At 33.0% G+C, this 18,090-nt stretch overlaps 4 protein-coding genes across 4 annotated transcripts; 1 reads left to right on the top strand and 3 right to left on the bottom strand.

The window, feature by feature from the left end:
* Positions 1 to 3,736: 3,736 nt before the first annotated feature.
* LOC114196089 (cytochrome P450 CYP82D47-like) lies at positions 3,737 to 6,293 on the bottom strand. The gene is made up of 2 exons (XM_028086612.1): positions 4,608 to 6,293; positions 3,737 to 4,474 (listed from the first exon to the last, which is right to left on the bottom strand). The coding sequence occupies exons 1-2, from the start codon at positions 5,529 to 5,531 to the stop codon at positions 3,839 to 3,841; spliced, it is 1,560 nt and encodes a 519-aa protein (XP_027942413.1). The 5' UTR covers positions 5,532 to 6,293; the 3' UTR covers positions 3,737 to 3,838.
* Positions 6,294 to 9,176: 2,883 nt separating this feature from the next.
* On the top strand, positions 9,177 to 11,069 carry LOC114162246 (cytochrome P450 CYP82D47-like). Its single transcript, XM_028046073.1, has 2 exons — positions 9,177 to 10,164; positions 10,326 to 11,069. The coding sequence occupies exons 1-2, from the start codon at positions 9,253 to 9,255 to the stop codon at positions 10,959 to 10,961; spliced, it is 1,548 nt and encodes a 515-aa protein (XP_027901874.1). The 5' UTR covers positions 9,177 to 9,252; the 3' UTR covers positions 10,962 to 11,069.
* A 1,829-nt stretch (positions 11,070 to 12,898) lies between these two features.
* On the bottom strand, positions 12,899 to 14,986 carry LOC114196163 (cytochrome P450 CYP82D47-like). The gene is made up of 2 exons (XM_028086715.1): positions 13,977 to 14,986; positions 12,899 to 13,780 (listed from the first exon to the last, which is right to left on the bottom strand). The coding sequence occupies exons 1-2, from the start codon at positions 14,886 to 14,888 to the stop codon at positions 13,145 to 13,147; spliced, it is 1,548 nt and encodes a 515-aa protein (XP_027942516.1). The 5' UTR covers positions 14,889 to 14,986; the 3' UTR covers positions 12,899 to 13,144.
* A 753-nt stretch (positions 14,987 to 15,739) lies between these two features.
* Positions 15,740 to 17,670, bottom strand: LOC114162602 (xanthotoxin 5-hydroxylase CYP82C4-like). The gene is made up of 2 exons (XM_028046546.1): positions 16,686 to 17,670; positions 15,740 to 16,543 (listed from the first exon to the last, which is right to left on the bottom strand). The coding sequence occupies exons 1-2, from the start codon at positions 17,637 to 17,639 to the stop codon at positions 15,920 to 15,922; spliced, it is 1,578 nt and encodes a 525-aa protein (XP_027902347.1). The 5' UTR covers positions 17,640 to 17,670; the 3' UTR covers positions 15,740 to 15,919.
* Positions 17,671 to 18,090: the final 420 nt, after the last annotated feature.

Here is an 18,090-nt window from a genome sequence, read left to right as displayed (position 1 = left end):
ATTTTGGATACATCTACCGTCATATGCATACTGGTATTCAATTTTAAAAAAATAGTTGTATTTATATTTATATATATATATATATATATATATATATATATATATATTTGTGATATTGTATGTATAATTTTAGTACTAATTTCTCAAAATAATTAAATAATATATTTTTTTGATGTTTGTGTAGTTGTTCATCTGATATTTTCATAATAAAAATCCGAATAATCATATGATCGTTCTTTCCTTAAAAATATCAAATGGAAAAACAAAAATTAAAAAGTAAAAAATATCATCATTTTTATTTAAATAGTTTTGTTGTTTTTAAGAACTAAATAATCATTGATTCTTATTTTGAATGAAAAATACAGAGAAATAAAATTAATTTTTCTTGAGTTCGATTTTTTTCCGATATAATTTTATTTTATATTTTTGAAAAAATAAACATTTTAAAAAAATCATATACTATTATATATTTAATTAAAAGTATCGTTTTTAATCAGAGGTGATAGAATACTAAGAATCTTTTTACACATAAACTATTCTTAAATCTAAAATATGACTTTGCAAATTATAATTTATTTTTTACGATTCTTCATAATATTTTATAATAAACTATGATAATAACGTCAAATTTTTTTTTTTAATTTTTTTTTTCCTATCGCAATTTAGGTTGTCAAAATCTTCAAAACTTATGTAAGACCATTATAATATCTTTTAGGTACTTTAAAAGTTTAAAGCATATAAATAATCTAAAAAAACATAAGTTTGAAGATAGTGGGTGTTTCTTATAAATAAAAGCAAAAGGGTGTAGATTTTTTGTTTTTTGCAATAATACTTTTAAAAAATTAATTTTATTTTTAATGGTGAATTTAATACACAGCTGTTTTCTCTGTCCTTAAAAGGTGTATAAAAATTATTCCTCAAACGGTATTTGTCCTTTTCTTTCTTTAACTCCACTCGTTATTTACGCTAATAACCACATGTTATCATTCGGAAATCCATGTGTAAGATGGACCATGTAAAATTGAACATACCAAAATTTTAATTAATTAATTCATTTATAATTTTTTATTGGATTTCTGATGTCGACCAGAAAAAGGAAATACAAATTTGTTTCCTCTTTATCGATAAAAATGGGTTGGAGAAAGAGTGCGGAATTCCTCCTCTTTATTGGTTTGGTCGTTTATTTCCTCTAAACAACAAAATTGATTTGACAAGTGAGGAAGTGCCAAAATCATCTTCTTCCGTGGATAGGTTGTGTTCATGAAGAGTCCTACAAATTTTGTTTCCTCTGAAAAATGAAATTTGTTTGGTGATCGAAAAAATGCACAAATAATATTTTCTATTATCTAAAAAACTTTAAACACAATGGTTAAATATTTTTTTTCCTTTTAGTAAATTTTGAAATTAGTTCATTTCGAAATTTTAGACCAATTTAGTCTTTCATCTCTCAAAATATATCTCTAAATACATAAATTTAGTCATTTTAATCAAACTTTATTAGATTTATTTGATGTTTTGTAAGTATTTCAAGATTGTATTTGGGTTATTTATACTATGTGACACATTTTTAATTTAATATTAAATCAAATAGTATTATAAAACACGTTTAAGATATTTTTAAATTGTTTATACTATATAACACAATTATTAACACAATCCTCGATTCAAAACTAGGGGATCCTTATATCTTTTCGTCAACATTACTCCTGTTAGAGAAAGGGAATTTTAGAGTTACATTATTTTTTATCTTCCAATTAAACCTATAAGGTTAAGCTTCCTATTGAATGTTTGGTACTTTCTTTTAAGATCCTTGTTTTACACGTTGACTCATTAATTACACATGCAATAGTTGGTGACATCCCATTTATTTATCATATGAGCAAATTGAGGAGGTTGGAGTAAAAAAAAAAAAAACCAACATAGTTTTTATTTTTATTTAACTTTTTGTCTCATGTATCTCCCTTCAATTTCGCAATAGTAAACAACAGTGGGTTTAACTTTTGAAAATGGTATTATCTCTTACTCCACTTTTAAATATCAACGTGAAAACGAGATTTTCCCTTGTCTTATTTATTATTTCTGTTTTTTCTCATGTATCTCTCTCCAATTTCTTATCTTACTCTATTCGTCAATTATTTTTCTAATGCTTCCCTCTTTCCGATCTATTACTTCTCTCTCTTTCTAGTTGTTGTCGGCTGCAGGCTACAGTAGCCATGTTGATCATAACTTTGAAAATGATTTCAATGACAACTATGATCACAACTCAAAAAGTTGTTCATCTCCTACTGCAATATTCAACCACACCTCAAACAACTCTTCTCAACAAAAATAGTTAAAAAATAAAAACACATGATGGTCCCCAAATTAAGGTAGTGTCCCCTTAACAAAACTGATGTTATAAGTACCGATTAACTCATGAGCATAGTTACAAGCAAACATATTTTGATGCTCAATAAAAAAAAGAGAGCTATTATTGGTCGACAAAGTTTTTTAACAAAGTTTTTACAAACTTTCTTATTCAGGTAAAAAAATATTATTTTATTATTTTATTTTAATTAAAAGTTAAAAATTTAAGTTTGTTAATTTCATTTTTAGAAACTTTATTAACTTTGTAAAAAATAATGTGTCAATAGGTAATTTTTTATAAAAATAGTTAAATATATTTTTGTTCTTCAAGTTTCAGTAAACTTTGTCCATTTTCAAAATTTTATATTAATTTAGTCCTTAATCTTTATAAATATATGGATTTGGTTCTTCTTGTCAAATTTTGTTAACTTTATTTGACATTTTAAACGTATTTTATGATAATATTTGAATTAATATTGAAGCGAAAATGTGTTAAACGTGTAAATAATTCAAATATTATCATGAAATGCGTTTGAAATGTCGGATAAACTTAACAAATATTGGTTAAAAGAACTAAATTTATACAATTTTTTAAAATAAAAAACTAAATTAATCAAAAACTTAAAAAAAAACTAATTTCAAATTTCAAAAAAAATTAAGAAACAAATATATATTTAACTAAAAGAAATTAGAATAGTGCGTACTGACACCCCAACCAAAAACAAAATGTGATTGCAATTTGAATCCAAGTGTTAAAATGAGATTGGCATGCGGACCAGCCTACCAGTCTATCAAAATGGTATGGATTATCTGACTCACCTAATTTTTTATCCATTAAACCGTTTTATTTCTATATTTTTGTATATTAAAAATTAAAATGATTTTAAAAAATTATTTTTTTTAAATATATAAATATATAATATTATTATAATTTAAATTATTAATACTTATAAATAAAATTTTAAATATTAATTATAATAAAAAAATTTAACAATGTAAAAGTAATAATTATATTAATTTAATTAGGTAAAAATATTAATTAATCAGTTAAAAATTCAGAAAATATTTATATGATTAAATATATTTTAAATATTTATTTATAAATTATATACAAACAAATTTTTAAAATAAAAATTAAAAAGTAAAATAAATTAAAAAATAAAAGTGACGGATCTGCCAATTACGGACAACTCTATGATGACGCGTGTTACAAATTATTCCATATATAATCTATCCTTCAACAAATTATTCGTATCAGGATAATATGTAGACGCAATAATATAAATATACATACCTTAATACAGAAAACTTGTTATCTCTAAAAGATGGGGAAAATTTAAACTATTTTTAGATATAAATAAACTTTTATAAAGTGTCTTTAATAACATTATTTATCAAGAAAAACATATCGTATCTTTAATTATACAATCAATTAAACAGTTTCACAACAGATGAGTAACTTTGTAGACGTTGGGTAATACAATGGATCTTGCTAAACATCATCACCAAAAAGTAGGTGATGTGATAAAGCGGGTCTGAGTAAAACCTGGAGAGGAGTGGTTTTCATATTTGTGAGTCCAAACGTGGCACTCATATCAACTGGAGCATTGGATGGGGTGGTGATTTCAAATGCCTGCAAAAGTGAAGCTAATGCCAAGTGTGTCATCTGAAGGCCAAATGATATGCCAGGGCACAACCTCCTTCCACCACCAAAGGGAAGGAGTTCGAAATGCTGACCCTTCAGATCAACACTTCGGTGGCTTGTCAAGAACCTCTCTGGTTCAAACTCCAATGGATTTGACCATATTCGTGGATCTCTGTGTAATTTCCAAATGTTCAAAATAAATCGGGTACCCGCTTTGATGTTAAAGCCTCCCAGTGTACAATCTTCTGTGAATTCACGTGGACCAGAGAATGGCCCAGATGGATACAATCGCAGTGTCTCTTTTACCACAGCTTGAAGATAAACTAATTTGTTTATATCCGATTCGTTCACTAATCTTTCTTTTCCCACGTGCTCATCCAATTCATCTTTTACTTTCTTCAATGCGTCCCGATTATTTAGCAACAACGACAGTGCCCATGTCATGGTAACTGCTGTTGTATCAGTTGCTCCGGCAATCAGCATCTGCAAGATGCAACAATAAAGCCACCAAACCATTTCAGTTTTTGAGTAGTATAGGGTAACCTGAGTTGATGATACTGAATATAAACCAAAACAACAGGAAAAACATTTTTAATTTTGAATCTTTTATACGTACCGTGCAGGTGGCTTTTATCACAGTGTCGACATCGTAACCGGCAAGGTCGACTCCTTTAAGGACCGACAACAAAACATCAACGAAGTCCTGTTCTGTTTTGCTCTCATCAGTGACTCTTTTCTGGCGATGTTCTTCTAACCATTCAGAAACGATGATATCCATTTCCATGGCCGTTTTCTTCATCTCCTTTACTTCACCTCCCAAATCAAGCCACCCCAGAAACGGAATGGCGTCTCCAACCACAAACAACCCTGTCAAACGGAAAAACTCTCTGAAAACCTTCCTTATCCGCCTCACCTGTTGCTCGTCTTCACTTTTGGCGGAGTATTGCTTTCCCGAAATCATCCGCAGAATGACGTTGAGATTGACGTCTCCGAACCACTGCTTCATCTCCACCGACAAATAATGTGACCCACCTCCTTTCTCCGCCCATGATCTGTACAATTCTTTGAAGGAGCTCTTCACCTCCGAGTGTCTAATATCCTTCAGAAGTTCGAAGCGGGTAGTGGAGAGCAACTCCGAAGCCGTAATCTTTCGCATCTCGCGCCAGAATTCTCCGTAAGGGGAAAACCCAAAGTTAGCATAGTCGTAGCCCAAGAGTTTAGCGGCGGTGAATTTGGGGCGAGAAGAGACAACGACGTCGAGAGTGGTGAAACACTCTTTGGCTAACTCCCAAGAACTCACCACCACTGCTGGATGCACACCAATTCGGATGCTGAATATTGGACCATACTTGTCTGCTAAGGATGCTAAGGTTACGTAAGGAGTGGAACCACCTAAGAGGTGAAGATGACCGATCAAAGGCCACCCACCGGCGGCTTCCGGTGGGTTGCGGGCGGAACCTGGTGTATCCCTTTTGATGAAGAAAGAAATGAAGAGTACGGCTATAACTGCTGCGACCAGATACTGAACCGTAAGATCCATCGCAATTCAGCTACTATATCAAGAAATTCTATTCGCGAAACGTGGTTGGGCCGTAGATGGAACGCGAAAACCAAGAGTCAAATATGTAATGGTAGTTAAACAAGAACCAGGGTTTTTTTTACTAGAGCGCTGAATCTTTTAGATCTCTTACAAATACCCACTTATTTGTTATCCTATTCGATTCACACTTTAAGTAATATAATTACAGACTTATTTTGGATCCGTTTTTTTATCTCTTCAATTTGAAACTGAGTGTTTTCCAAGCTAGAGTTGTCACAATCTCTTCTTCACACTAATAATGTCTGATCCAAAAAGAATCCAATTCATCTTACACAGGCACAGTTTCTCTCACTCTCACCCAATCAAATTCTAAATCTATACTAACAAATGTGTAAAATAATCGGAATGATTTCAAAGTCCCAATTCATAATACAACAGAATGACAATGTCTTCACTGGTCCCCTGAATGAGAACCGATAACCAACAGTGTAATCCACAAGTTAAGGTCATCCTGCCTCATCTTCTTTAATCTTTTTTTTTTTTTGGCTGACTAACGCCATAGCTTTCTTCTTCACGCCACTGATTTTTTGGCCTTATCCCAACTTTTTCTTACCCTCAACCTTTGATCAGCATGAAATCAAAAAGCACTGAGCCGCATATTTCGACTTGTAGAGAAGTCGATGGTTCCCATTCCTTTTCATCAAGAAACTGTTTCGAAACTGAAGTTGTTTACAGTTCTAATAATCTCACATCGGTAAGTCAAGAATCAAGATAACGTGGTGATAGACTTTGATTAGGTCATATATAGGAGTATGATAGACTTTTTTTCCGTCAGTTAAATAATCTAGTATACGAGAAATGAATGAAGACAAAAGGACACTATTATGAAAAGATAATTAGATAACTTTAACAAGAATTAAAAGAAGAAAGAAAGTTGGAAAAATGAGAAGACAAAATGGTCCAAACAAAGAATATAAAAGGGAAACTAGAAAAAAAGAAAAGCGACAAACGATATCAATTAATTGTTTTGGTGGATACTAATACACGCACATTGTGTTCAAAACTCACTTGTTTTTTAGTAGGTGTATTCACCCATGTTTTATTTCCTTTTAAAAAAAATCAATTAGAATGAATGGATGATGGATTAAAAATATGTTTAATTCACTTCATAATAATTTTAATATAAAGGATGTTGTTATTCTTTAATATATTAAGTCTGACGTATTTAATATATAGAGAGAGGTGTTTATGAAAAAAGAAGAAAAAAACTAAATTACATGTATGTATTTTTCATAATATTTTTTTTCATGCTAAAAAAATACTGTCTAAAATATTTTTAAAGAAAAATAGGCATTCGTTTCGTCTTATAATTGCATTTTATTTTATTTTATGGTAAAGTTAACCTTTATTTTATACTTTAAACTCTATCGATGAATTTATTAATATAAAAGTTACATGTAAGATAAAAAAAAAAAAAAAACTTACATATAGATAGATGGTTTTTCTAGGTGAAGAAATACTATAAATGATCCTTTTAACTAATAACACTACAAAAATGTTTCATTTTAACTGCAAACAAATGCGTCGACCACAAGTATGACGTTAATATAAATTTTTATTAAAATTTATAACAATTTAAAATAAATACATTTATTTAAAATTTTACAATTCAATCTATAAAATTATTTTTAAATCAATCCTAACATTTGTCTATAAATTATTGATATATAAATATTTGAAACAATATTTAAATAAAGTTCAATGCAAAATATAATTTAAATAAACTTAATTTTGTTAAAAATATAATAAAAGTACCAATGTAAAATTTATATAGAAATTAAATGTGATATAGGGATAAAATTAATTCAGTTTTTACAAAATTGGGACTAAATTGAGACAAAATAACAAATACAGAGATTACATTCAGACTTTTCATATTCAATAATAACACATGGTACTACCATATCACACTGTTTATGCCACGTGGCACAATCTTAGATTGACAAGTGACAATTTTTTTTAAAATAATTATAAAAAAGATAAAAAATTAAAAAAATCACGTGGTGACATATGACACATAATTAACACTATTACTGTACTACTAATGGAAATGACCTTATTAGAACGAATCTTCCAAAATAGAAACTCAATCGAGTTAAATAAAAATGAAGGACCTACTTGAGATTTTGCTACAAAAATGGAATCTCGGAATGATTTAACCTAATAATAATCTATAACAATGTATAAAGATAATTCTTTCTTTTGTGTTTATGTTTTGTTTTTCTAGTTTTACCCTTAATTATTATTTTAAAAATTAATTATTTTATAAATAATTTACCTTTAACCGTTATTTTAAAACCTTCTTTTATTTTTAACAATTATTTTATTTAACAACTATTTTAAAAATTAATTAAATATTAAAAATAAATATTATTGATTTTAACTCAAATTTCTACAAAAATTAAAAAAAATACAAACACACAAGCGTGACAATGCCTACGTTTTCGCTAGTAATAATAATATAAATAAAAGATTCAATTTTCTTTTAATACAATTTTCACTATGTATATTTAAGTTTATATTATCTTTATTTTCAAAGATAAAATAGTAATTATATAATTTTATTTCTTAAAACATATTTTATAATTTATCATACTCATCACATCATATACAAACTTTCATGAACTATCATCTTAAATCCACTCAAATCACACAATTTTTGTTTTAATCAAAACAACACCACAATCCCTTCAATGTCTCCTCAAATTCATTCAGTTATTCTCTCTTAGATCCTCTCCTCATTCCAAGCACATCCTTATTCACTAACCAAAACGAGGTCATCATTTGCACATTTGTTGAGCTCATTTTAGGTGAGTTTCAACCTGCTATAATATACACCTACATCATTGGCTTACTGTTTTTAAATCATAAACCCAACTCGTGCTTAACATAATTGAGTTTTCGAAAAAAAAAATAAAGGATTTTGATATTTAACAAAATTTTTATTATCAAACTTTGACAAACTTTCTATTAAATCTTTATCTTTTCTTTCTGAACCATAATAAATTATTTTAAAAAAAATATGGATCCAATTGAGTGGTGACATGCAGACATTATTAAAATTTTGTCAAAAAAAATAAAATTTTAATAATATTCACGTGTCATTATTGTATTGGATTAATATTTTTTTAAATAATTTATTATAGTTTAAAAAAGAAAGGGAAAGATTTTGTCAAAATTTGTTAAAGTATCAAAATCCAAAAATAAAAACGGTGTCACCGACTATTTAAACCTCCAAGAATTGAAATCACCTTACAAACTTTTCCGCAAGTGGTTATCACGGGTAAAATTGAGTGTTTGGTGGGTAATATATTTATTGCATTACCCTTCCTCCATTTAATAACATTAAATAAATGTAAAACTCTGTTGCGTGAATATCCTATTTTTTAATCCAATTATCTAAAATAAGATAATATTTTATTTTAAATATAAAATAATTTAAAACGAATCCACTATAAAAGTAAAAATAATATTTTTTATTAGATGTTGAGATTAGGTAGAAAAATTAATTGAGTGGTATACATAAAAAAATATTCCTTAAAAACACTATAACAACTACTCCCACCACATTATAATAACATAACAACATAAACGAATTTTACGTCTGGTGAATGTTTTGTCTTCAAAACTATACAAGTTGATCCAGTGCTCGAAACTTGTCATGGAAGCAGCAGCGCTTGTTGTAGTAGCTGTCTTTCTATTACTATGTTACTTCATCAAATGGGATACAGCAGGTTCTACTCGCAAGCCACCGGAAGCAGCCGGTGGCTGGCCTTTGATCGGCCACCTTCGCCTCTTTAGTCGCTCCGGTCAGCCTGTATACGAAGCCCTAGGAGGCTTAGCAGACAAATATGGCCCAATATTCAGCATCAGAATGGGTGTGCATCAGGCGGTAGTGGTGAGCTCTTGGGAGTTAGCGAGGGAGTGTTTCACCACTCTGGACGCTGTTGTCTCATATCGTCCCAAATACAGCGCCGCAAAAATCTTGACATACGACTATGCTAGTTTTGCGTTCTCCCCTTACGGAGACTTCTGGCGCGACATGCATAAGATTACTGTTTCGGAGCTATTTTCTACCCGACGTGCTGAACTGCTTCGAGGAATTAGAGATTCGGAGGTGCGGAGCTCGTTGAAAGAACTATACGGAACGTGGGTGGAGAAAAGAGGTGATTTGTTGGTGGAGATGAAGGAGTGGTTCGGGAACATGAATCTGAACATGATACTGAGGACGGTTGCGGGAAAGCGATACTGTGTGGGGAATGGAGATGAGGAACGGATGAGACGGGTTCGGAGGGTACTGAGAGATTTCTTTAACTTGTTGGGGGTGATTGTGATTGGGGATGCGATTCCATTTCTTGGGTGGCTTGATTTGGGAGGTGAAGTGAAGGAGATGAAAAAAACGGCTGTAGAAATGGATAGCTTGATTTCTGAATGGTTAGAAGAACATCGCCAACGAAGAGACTCAGATGGGAAGGAAAGAGAGGAAGACTTCATTGATGTGTTGTTGTCTGCTGTTGACGGGGTTGACCTTGCTGGTTACGATGCCGACACTGTCATTAAAGCGACATGTTTGGTAAGCTTTCTCAAAACTACAGTTTTCATTGAGATTAACATACATAGTATATTTGTTTTACATAAGAAGAAAATGAAGTAGGAAAGTAAAAATAGTAATGTAACAAGCGATTTGATTGGAGAAGAAAAATAATAATGTGTAAATTGTTGCCTTTTATACAGACATTAATAGCTGCAGGAACGGATACTACGACAGTTACGCTGACTTGGGCATTATCGCTACTGTTGAATAATCGCGACGCCTTGAAGAAAGTTCAAGATGAATTGGATGAGCATGTGGGCATGGAAAAAGTGGTGGATGAATCTGACATAAACAAATTAGTGTACCTTCAAGCTGTAGTTAAAGAGTCAATGAGATTGTACGCAGCTGCACCACTTCCAAGTCCGCGTGAGTTCAACAGCGATTGTACCTTAGGTGGCTACCGTATCGAGGCAGGTACGAGATTGATTTTGAACATTTGGAAGATTCAAAGAGACCCACGTGTGTGGCCAAATCCATTGGAGTTTCAGCCAGAAAGGTTCCTGACAACCCACAAGGGTGTGGATGTGAAGGGTCAGCATTTTGAGCTACTTCCTTTTGGCGGTGGAAGAAGGTCGTGCCCTGGCATATCATTTGCTCTTCAAATGACGCACTTGGCTTTAGCAGCTTTTTTGCAAGCATTTGAAGTCACAACACTGAACAACGAACCAGTTGACATGAGTGCTTTATTTGGACTCACACTCACCAAAGCCACCCCGCTTGAGGTTTTAATCAAACCTCGTTTACCACATCAAGGTTTCCTTAATAATGTATCCTAATTATGTGTTTGTCCTTACCAGCACCTTCAATTAGTATCTATGTAGAATGATCAGAACTTGGTGTGTGTACAATTTTATGAGTGCTGTTAAAACTAATTATAATTATTATCTGCTAAATGTTTGATTAAAAAAGTAATATGTTGCACATAAATAAATAGTATAGTTTCAAACCTGTAACCAAAGTAATTCGGGCCAGCAATTAAATCGGTAAAAAAAGGAATTTTTTTAATTCATTAATGAAATTATTAAGAAAACATATCAAGGTAAAAATAATTATTTAAAAATTAAAAAATGGAATTGTATAATAATTTAAATAAATTATAGTGAATTATAACTCAGTAATTAAACTAAATTGAAACACGTATAGATAAATTGAATTAGTCTAGATTTGTTCATATAAATGTATTTTATCAGTTAAATTATAAGTTTGTTGTAAAATACTATACGAATATATTATCTATTTATAACAATATATGAATGAAAATCTTATAATGAATTCAATATTTTAATTCGATACCAAAACTTGTGATTCTTTTTTTATGAGTTATTATAGAAAAATAAATTGTAGTGGTATTTGAAGGTGTATAAACATTATTCTAATGTGTGGAGAAGCCCATGGTAGAGAGAGAAAAATTATCATGTATATCCGAAGGAGTAAAATCTTCAACAAAAGAATTACACATGTCAAACCTTCAATATGTTAGGAATCCAAGTGTGAGTCTAAGTTCCACATTGACCAGAAATGAGAAAGTAGAGCACTATATAAGAATCAAGACCCATAAACCCATTGCCTTAAGGTTTTAGGTTGAGAGTGGTGTCAGTGTCTTATGTGGTTCGGCTCAGATCTCATTGGTGTTGTATCTCTCCAATGAAACCCCCTCTGTAAAACCTGACAAGTGGTATCAGAGCCGATGGTTAAAACCGGCTCAGACGAGTGCAGTATGGTAAGCGTGTCCCGTTAAGAAAAGAACGGCGGTACAGAAAAGGGCAGAAAAGGTTTTAGGTTGAGAGTGGTGTCAGTGTCTTATGTGGTTCGGCTCAGATTTCATTGGTGTTGTATCTCTCCAATGAAACCCCCTCTGTAAAACCTAACACAACACGACTTAAACCCATTTAACCCATGTGTTAAGTGAGTCGGGTTGAAATCAACTCACTTTTGAAAACTTTTAAATTTTCTCAACCCAACCCAGCTCGAACCCGTGATGAACCAGGTTGGCTCACAGATTAAAATCCATTTTGACATCTCTAAAAAAATATAGGGATATAAATAATTATATCTAAAACCGAAGCCATTTGAGATATTTAAAAAAAATAAGCCAATTGAAATAATTATTTAAAAAATGTTATGTTTTGATTCGGAAAGAGACATTGCAACGAAAAACTTAAAAATAAAATATATGATTTCTTATTCCATAAGTATAAAATAATTATTTTCAAATGAATTCAACAAAATGACACTTCAAATTCGTATTATAATGAGTTGTGAGCTTGTAAAATGTCACATAACATAACTCATTCTTTTTAAAATATTGATTTTATAATCATAATTGACATTATTATTTTTATTTTATTTTTGAATTTCATTTGATATTTCAGTTTTATTCAAAATGAAAATGAAAAAATAAATGTTTGAGTTAAATTATGCAAATAAGTAGAAATCTTATAGATTTGAAAAGATTATTAATAATATGACTAAAATATTGATTAATCAAAAATTATCAACACTTATTTACAAAGTTAGTTATCCAATTAAAATTCAGAAAATTTGAAAAATATATTAAAGATGAAATCTCCAAATATTAAGAAATATATATTAAGAATTATCTATTACAATTTAATTAATAACAAAATCATCAAATCCAAATTTTAGGCCCAATCTAATAGTAAGAGTCTATAAATTGAAAATCTAATAGTAAGAGTCAATTGAAGATATAAAAGGTCAAAATACAAAAACTTGATATTTATACACTTAATAATAAAAGAACATTTTAAAAGCTGAAAATATATAATTTCATCATCTAATTAAATCCTTCAATTGCGGGTGTTGGATTTAATATATTCTTAACTTATAATTATACTTAGTTTGAACAGAATATTGAGCACATAAAATTGTACAGAGACAAGTTCTGATCATTCTACACAGATACCAATTGAAGGTGCTGGTAAGGACAATAATCACGTAATTAGGATACATTATTAAGGAGATGTTGAAGTGGTAAACGAGGTTGGATTAAAACCTCAAGCGGGGTGGCTTTGATGAGTGTGAGTCCAAATAAGACACTCATGTCAACTGGTTCATTGTTCAGTGTTGTGACTTCAAATGCTTGCAAAAAAGCTGCTAAAGCCAAGTGCGTCATTTGAAGGGCAAATGACATGCCAGGGCAAGACCTTCTTCCGCTGCCAAAGGGAAGTAGCTCAAAATGTTGACCCTTCACATCCACGCCCTTGTGCGTTGTGAGGAACCTTTCTGGCTGAAACTCTAATGGATTTGGCCACACACGTGGATCTCTCTGTATCTTCCAAATGTTCAAAATCAATCTCGTACCTGCTTTGATATGGTAGCCACCTAAGGTACAATCGCTTGCGAATTCACGCGGACCAGGTAGTGGTGCAGCTGCATACAATCTCATTGACTCTTTAACTACAGCTTGAAGGTACACTAATTTGCTTATGTCAGATTCATTCACCACTCTTTCCCTGCCCACATGCTCATCCAATTCATCTTGAACTTTCTTCAAGGCATCGCGATTATTCAACAATACCGATAATGCCCAAGTCATCGTAACTGTCGTAGTATCCGTTGCTGCAGCCATTAACGTCTGTAAGATGCAACAATACCATTAGCAGGAGTAAATTTCGAATTAAATCTCCATTAGTCAAATTAGCCTATGTCGATCCTAACCGTAATTAAACGATTTATCAGTTTTTACCTTCCTTATTTTTACCTTTTCCTCCTACTTTTTCTTCTTATGCGTGTTAAACTCAATGAAAAACTTTAATTTTGAGACAGCTTACCAAACATGTGGCTTTAATGACAGTGTCGGCATCGTAACCAGCAAGGTCGACCCCGTCAAGAGCAGACAGCAACACATCCATGAAGTCTTCCTCTCTTTTCTTCCCATCTGAGTCTCTTCGTTGGCGATGTTCTTTTAACCATTCAGAACTGAAGCTATCCATTTCTGAAGCCGTTTTTTTCATCTCCTTCACTTCACCTCCCAAATCAAGCCACCCAAGAAATGGAATCGCATCCCCAATCACAACCACCCCCATCAAATTAAAGAAATCTCTCAGTACCCTCCGAACCCACCTCATCCTTTCCTCATCTCCATTCCCCACACAGTATCGCTTTCCCGCAACCGTCCTCAGAATCACGTTCAGATTCATGTTCCCGAACCACTCCTTCATCTCCACCAACAAATCACCTCTTTTCTCCGCCCACGTTCCGTACAGTTCTTTCAACGAGCTCCGCACCTCCGAATCTCTAATTCCTCGAAGCAGTTCAGCACGTCGGGTAGAAAATAGCTCCGAAACCGTAATCTTATGCATGTCGCGCCAGAAGTCTCCGTAAGGGGAGAACCCAAAACTAGCATAGTCGTATGTCAAGATTTTTGCGGCGGTGAATTTGGGACGAGATGAGACAACAACGTCCAGAGTGGTGAAACACTCTTTCGCTAACTCCCAAGAGCTCACCACTACCGCCTGATGCACACCCATTTGGATGCTGAATATTGGGCCATATTTGTCTGCTAAGCCTCCTAACGTTTCGTACACAGGCTGATCGGAGCGACCAAAGAGACGAAGGTGACCGATTAAAGGCCAGCCACCGGCTGCTTCCGGTGGCTTGCGAGCAGAACCTGCTGTAGCCCATTTGATGAAGTAACAGAGTAATAGCAAGAAAGCTACTCCGGCAAGCGCTGCTGCTTCCATGATAAGTTGCGCGCACTGGATCAACTTGTATAGTTTTGAAGACAAAACATTCGCCAAAATGTAAAATTCTTTTATGTCATAGGAGTAGTTGTTATAGTTTTTTTTAAGGATTTTTTCTTTTTTATGTATACCATTTAATTTTTCTACCTAACTTCAACATCTAATGGAAAACATTATTTTACTTTTATAGTGGATTCATTTTAAATTATTTATATTTTAAAATAAAAATATTATTTTATTTATATTAGATAAGGAGAATAAAAATAGGATATATCTGTCTATAACATTACTTGTTTTTTCAGAAAATTGAAAAATAATAATTTACTTTTAAATGATAATATAATAATTTAATATACATTAGTATTTTAAATTAAAGGTTATGTTAAATATTGATACGTTTATTCTAATGAATTTAGAAAGACACGTGACAGTCACAAAATAAAAATTATTTGCCTAATAATTTGAAATAATAATATTTTTAGTTATATTTATGTTATTTTTATCTTGAATTTTAAAAATATGTTCATTATATGATTAAAAAAGTTGTCAATGTTGTTTTTAGAGTTCCGTTTCTCGCTTCAGTTCTGTGAGAGCAATGTCTCTGACTTTAACGAGGAAGAAAATTAGAAAGATGTCAGTGACGTGCACGAACAGTTCAAAGGGAAACAACGATGGCCACGAAAATGACTTTTGTTAAATAATTGAATGTGAAATTCAGGACTTCATTTGGATGCATATCATATTTTCATATCCTTAACCATAATTTTTTAATAATTCTATGAAAAAGAATATGGACGTCTTTTAGTTCACTGCATTAGTATGTCATATAATGAAATGAAATGCATATAATCAACTATAAAATGAGATCATTGTTTCATCTCTTCTGTGATTTTTTAATGACAAATATAAGGATATCATATAACACTGACTTCTCACTCATGTCATGGCCTAACATCAAGAACTGGAATTTAACGAAGTTCATTTCGAAGAATAATAAAGGAAAAGGTTTTATTAGAGGATGCAAGGTTAATTTAGAAGGTATATAATTGGGGTGGAAGGCGAGGAGTGAGAAGAAGCTCCAAAGGAGTTGCCTTAGGAATTGTTAAACCGGGACTCTCCGTCATGTCAACAGCTTCATCTGATGGGGTTGCAAATTCAAATGCATGAAGCAGACGAGCCAAGGTCAAGTGAAGAACTTGCAGTGCAAAAGACATGCCAGGACAAGACCTTCGACCAGACCCAAAGGGAATCAGTTCAAAGTTTTGGCCTTTAACATCAACACCATCACTTCTCAGAAACCTCTCTGGTCTGAAAGCAGAAGGCTCTTCCCACACCCTTGGATCCCTATGAATCTTCCACAGGTTAACCACCAACCGTGTCCCAGCAGGGACATGGTAACCCCCCACATTGCAATCTTCTTGGGCTTCCCTTGGGCCTAGGAGAGGCCCAGCTGGGTATAGCCGCAAGGTTTCCTTTATAATTGCTTGAAGATATGCAAGGTTTTTAATGTCTGACTCCTCAACTTGCCTACCCATTCCAACATTCAGGTCCAATTCTTCTTGGGCTTTTTTCAATGCTTGCCGATTGTTGAGGAGTAATGAGATGGCCCAACTAAGTGTTCCTGCTGTGGTATCACTGCCACCAAGTATAATAGCCTGCACATATTCACAAACAAAAAAGTTTAACATTTAACAATCAAAATTCAATAGTTTCTACCTTGCAAAGCATTAGAGAGACAAGATCGTTAAGAAAACATAAAGTAAATTATTAAGGAAGAAATTAGGTTGTTGAGTTTACGAGACACGTGGATTTGATGCTGGTGTCGGAATCATATTGGAAATTTGATAGGTGACCACTCTTCTGAAGAGACAACATGACATCTATGAAATCCTGTTCACCCTCTGCTTTAACTTCACCATCAACTCTTTGCATACGATGCTCCTTTAGCCACCCTTCAAGTATGGAATCCAACTCCATGGCAGTTTTCTTCATCGCCCTCTCGTGCCCCTGCACATCAAACCAACGCAGAAACGGGAGCGCATCCGAAACCACAAAAATCCCAATGAGATGAAAGAACTGATTAATAGCCTTCTGGCACCGCCTTGCTTCATCATCATCACACGTTGCAGAGGCACCGAAGTAGCGTTTCCCTGCCACCATTCTGACCACCATGTTCAGAGTCAAATCCTCCAACCACCGGTTCAGTTCCACAGCCACCGGTTGAGACCTGTTTTGGACCCAAGAGTTGTATAACTCCCTTATGCCCATGCTGAGTTCCGACACTCTCACATGTTTGAGCATTTCGAGCCTGCGGTTGGAAAGAAGTTCAAGAGTCGCAATCTTTCTCATCTCACGCCAAAAGGGACTGTAAGGGGCAAAACCAAACACTGCGTAGTTGTATCCCATAATCTTTGCGGCAACGGTTGTGGGGCGTGAGGCAAGTGCCTTGTCATTGGTTGTGAAACATTCTTTAGCCACTTCCCAGCTGCTAACAACAAATGCTCTGCGAGTACCGAGCCAGATGTTAAACGCTGGTCCATATTGATCAGCCATTGTTCCTAGTGTTCGGTAGAGAAGTTGGTCGTGGCCACCCAGAAGGTGCAGGTGACCGATAAGTGGCCATGCACCGACCGGGACAGGAGCTTCTTTGCTATTGTTCCTACCTCCTTTGTTTCTCTTCTTTCCATGCCAGAGAACGACTAACATGGCTACCAAAATGGCTACAATAGTTAACTGCAAGGAGGAATCCATGGTTTTGAAAAGATTGTGCAAAATGGAGATGGTGTTCCATCAATTTATATTGCAAATACTACTGAATTTAGTAGCCTGAAGCATGCCTCGTCTTTAACAACAGTTTCTGCGGAGCCTCACCCTATCCCGTTGCAAATAAACAAATTCTTACATATTGTTGAAAAAAATGATGATGCTAGAACGTATTAATTAATTAAATAGCATCATATATTGAATTCTTAATAAGTCTAGAATTAAGGTGAAATAATTTTTCCTCAAGCTGCACTCCTTCCCAAACTTTTCCAAGATGCCAGACTCTGCCATTAACCCTTTATGCAAGAGGAAAGTTGGTCCCATCCCACTTCATAGATAACATTTTTTCAACCATGAGTTGGATTCTTCCGGATACACTTTTCAATGACTTTTTATTTTGTTTTAAAGCAATTAATTATTAAACCAAAAAATTATTTAT

Source organism: Vigna unguiculata, chromosome 9 (genome assembly GCF_004118075.2).
Source record: "Vigna unguiculata cultivar IT97K-499-35 chromosome 9, ASM411807v1, whole genome shotgun sequence".
Lineage (NCBI taxonomy): Eukaryota > Viridiplantae > Streptophyta > Magnoliopsida > Fabales > Fabaceae > Vigna > Vigna unguiculata.
The sequence above is the reverse complement of the archived record's forward strand: the minus strand, read 5'-3'. Positions and strand labels throughout refer to the sequence as shown.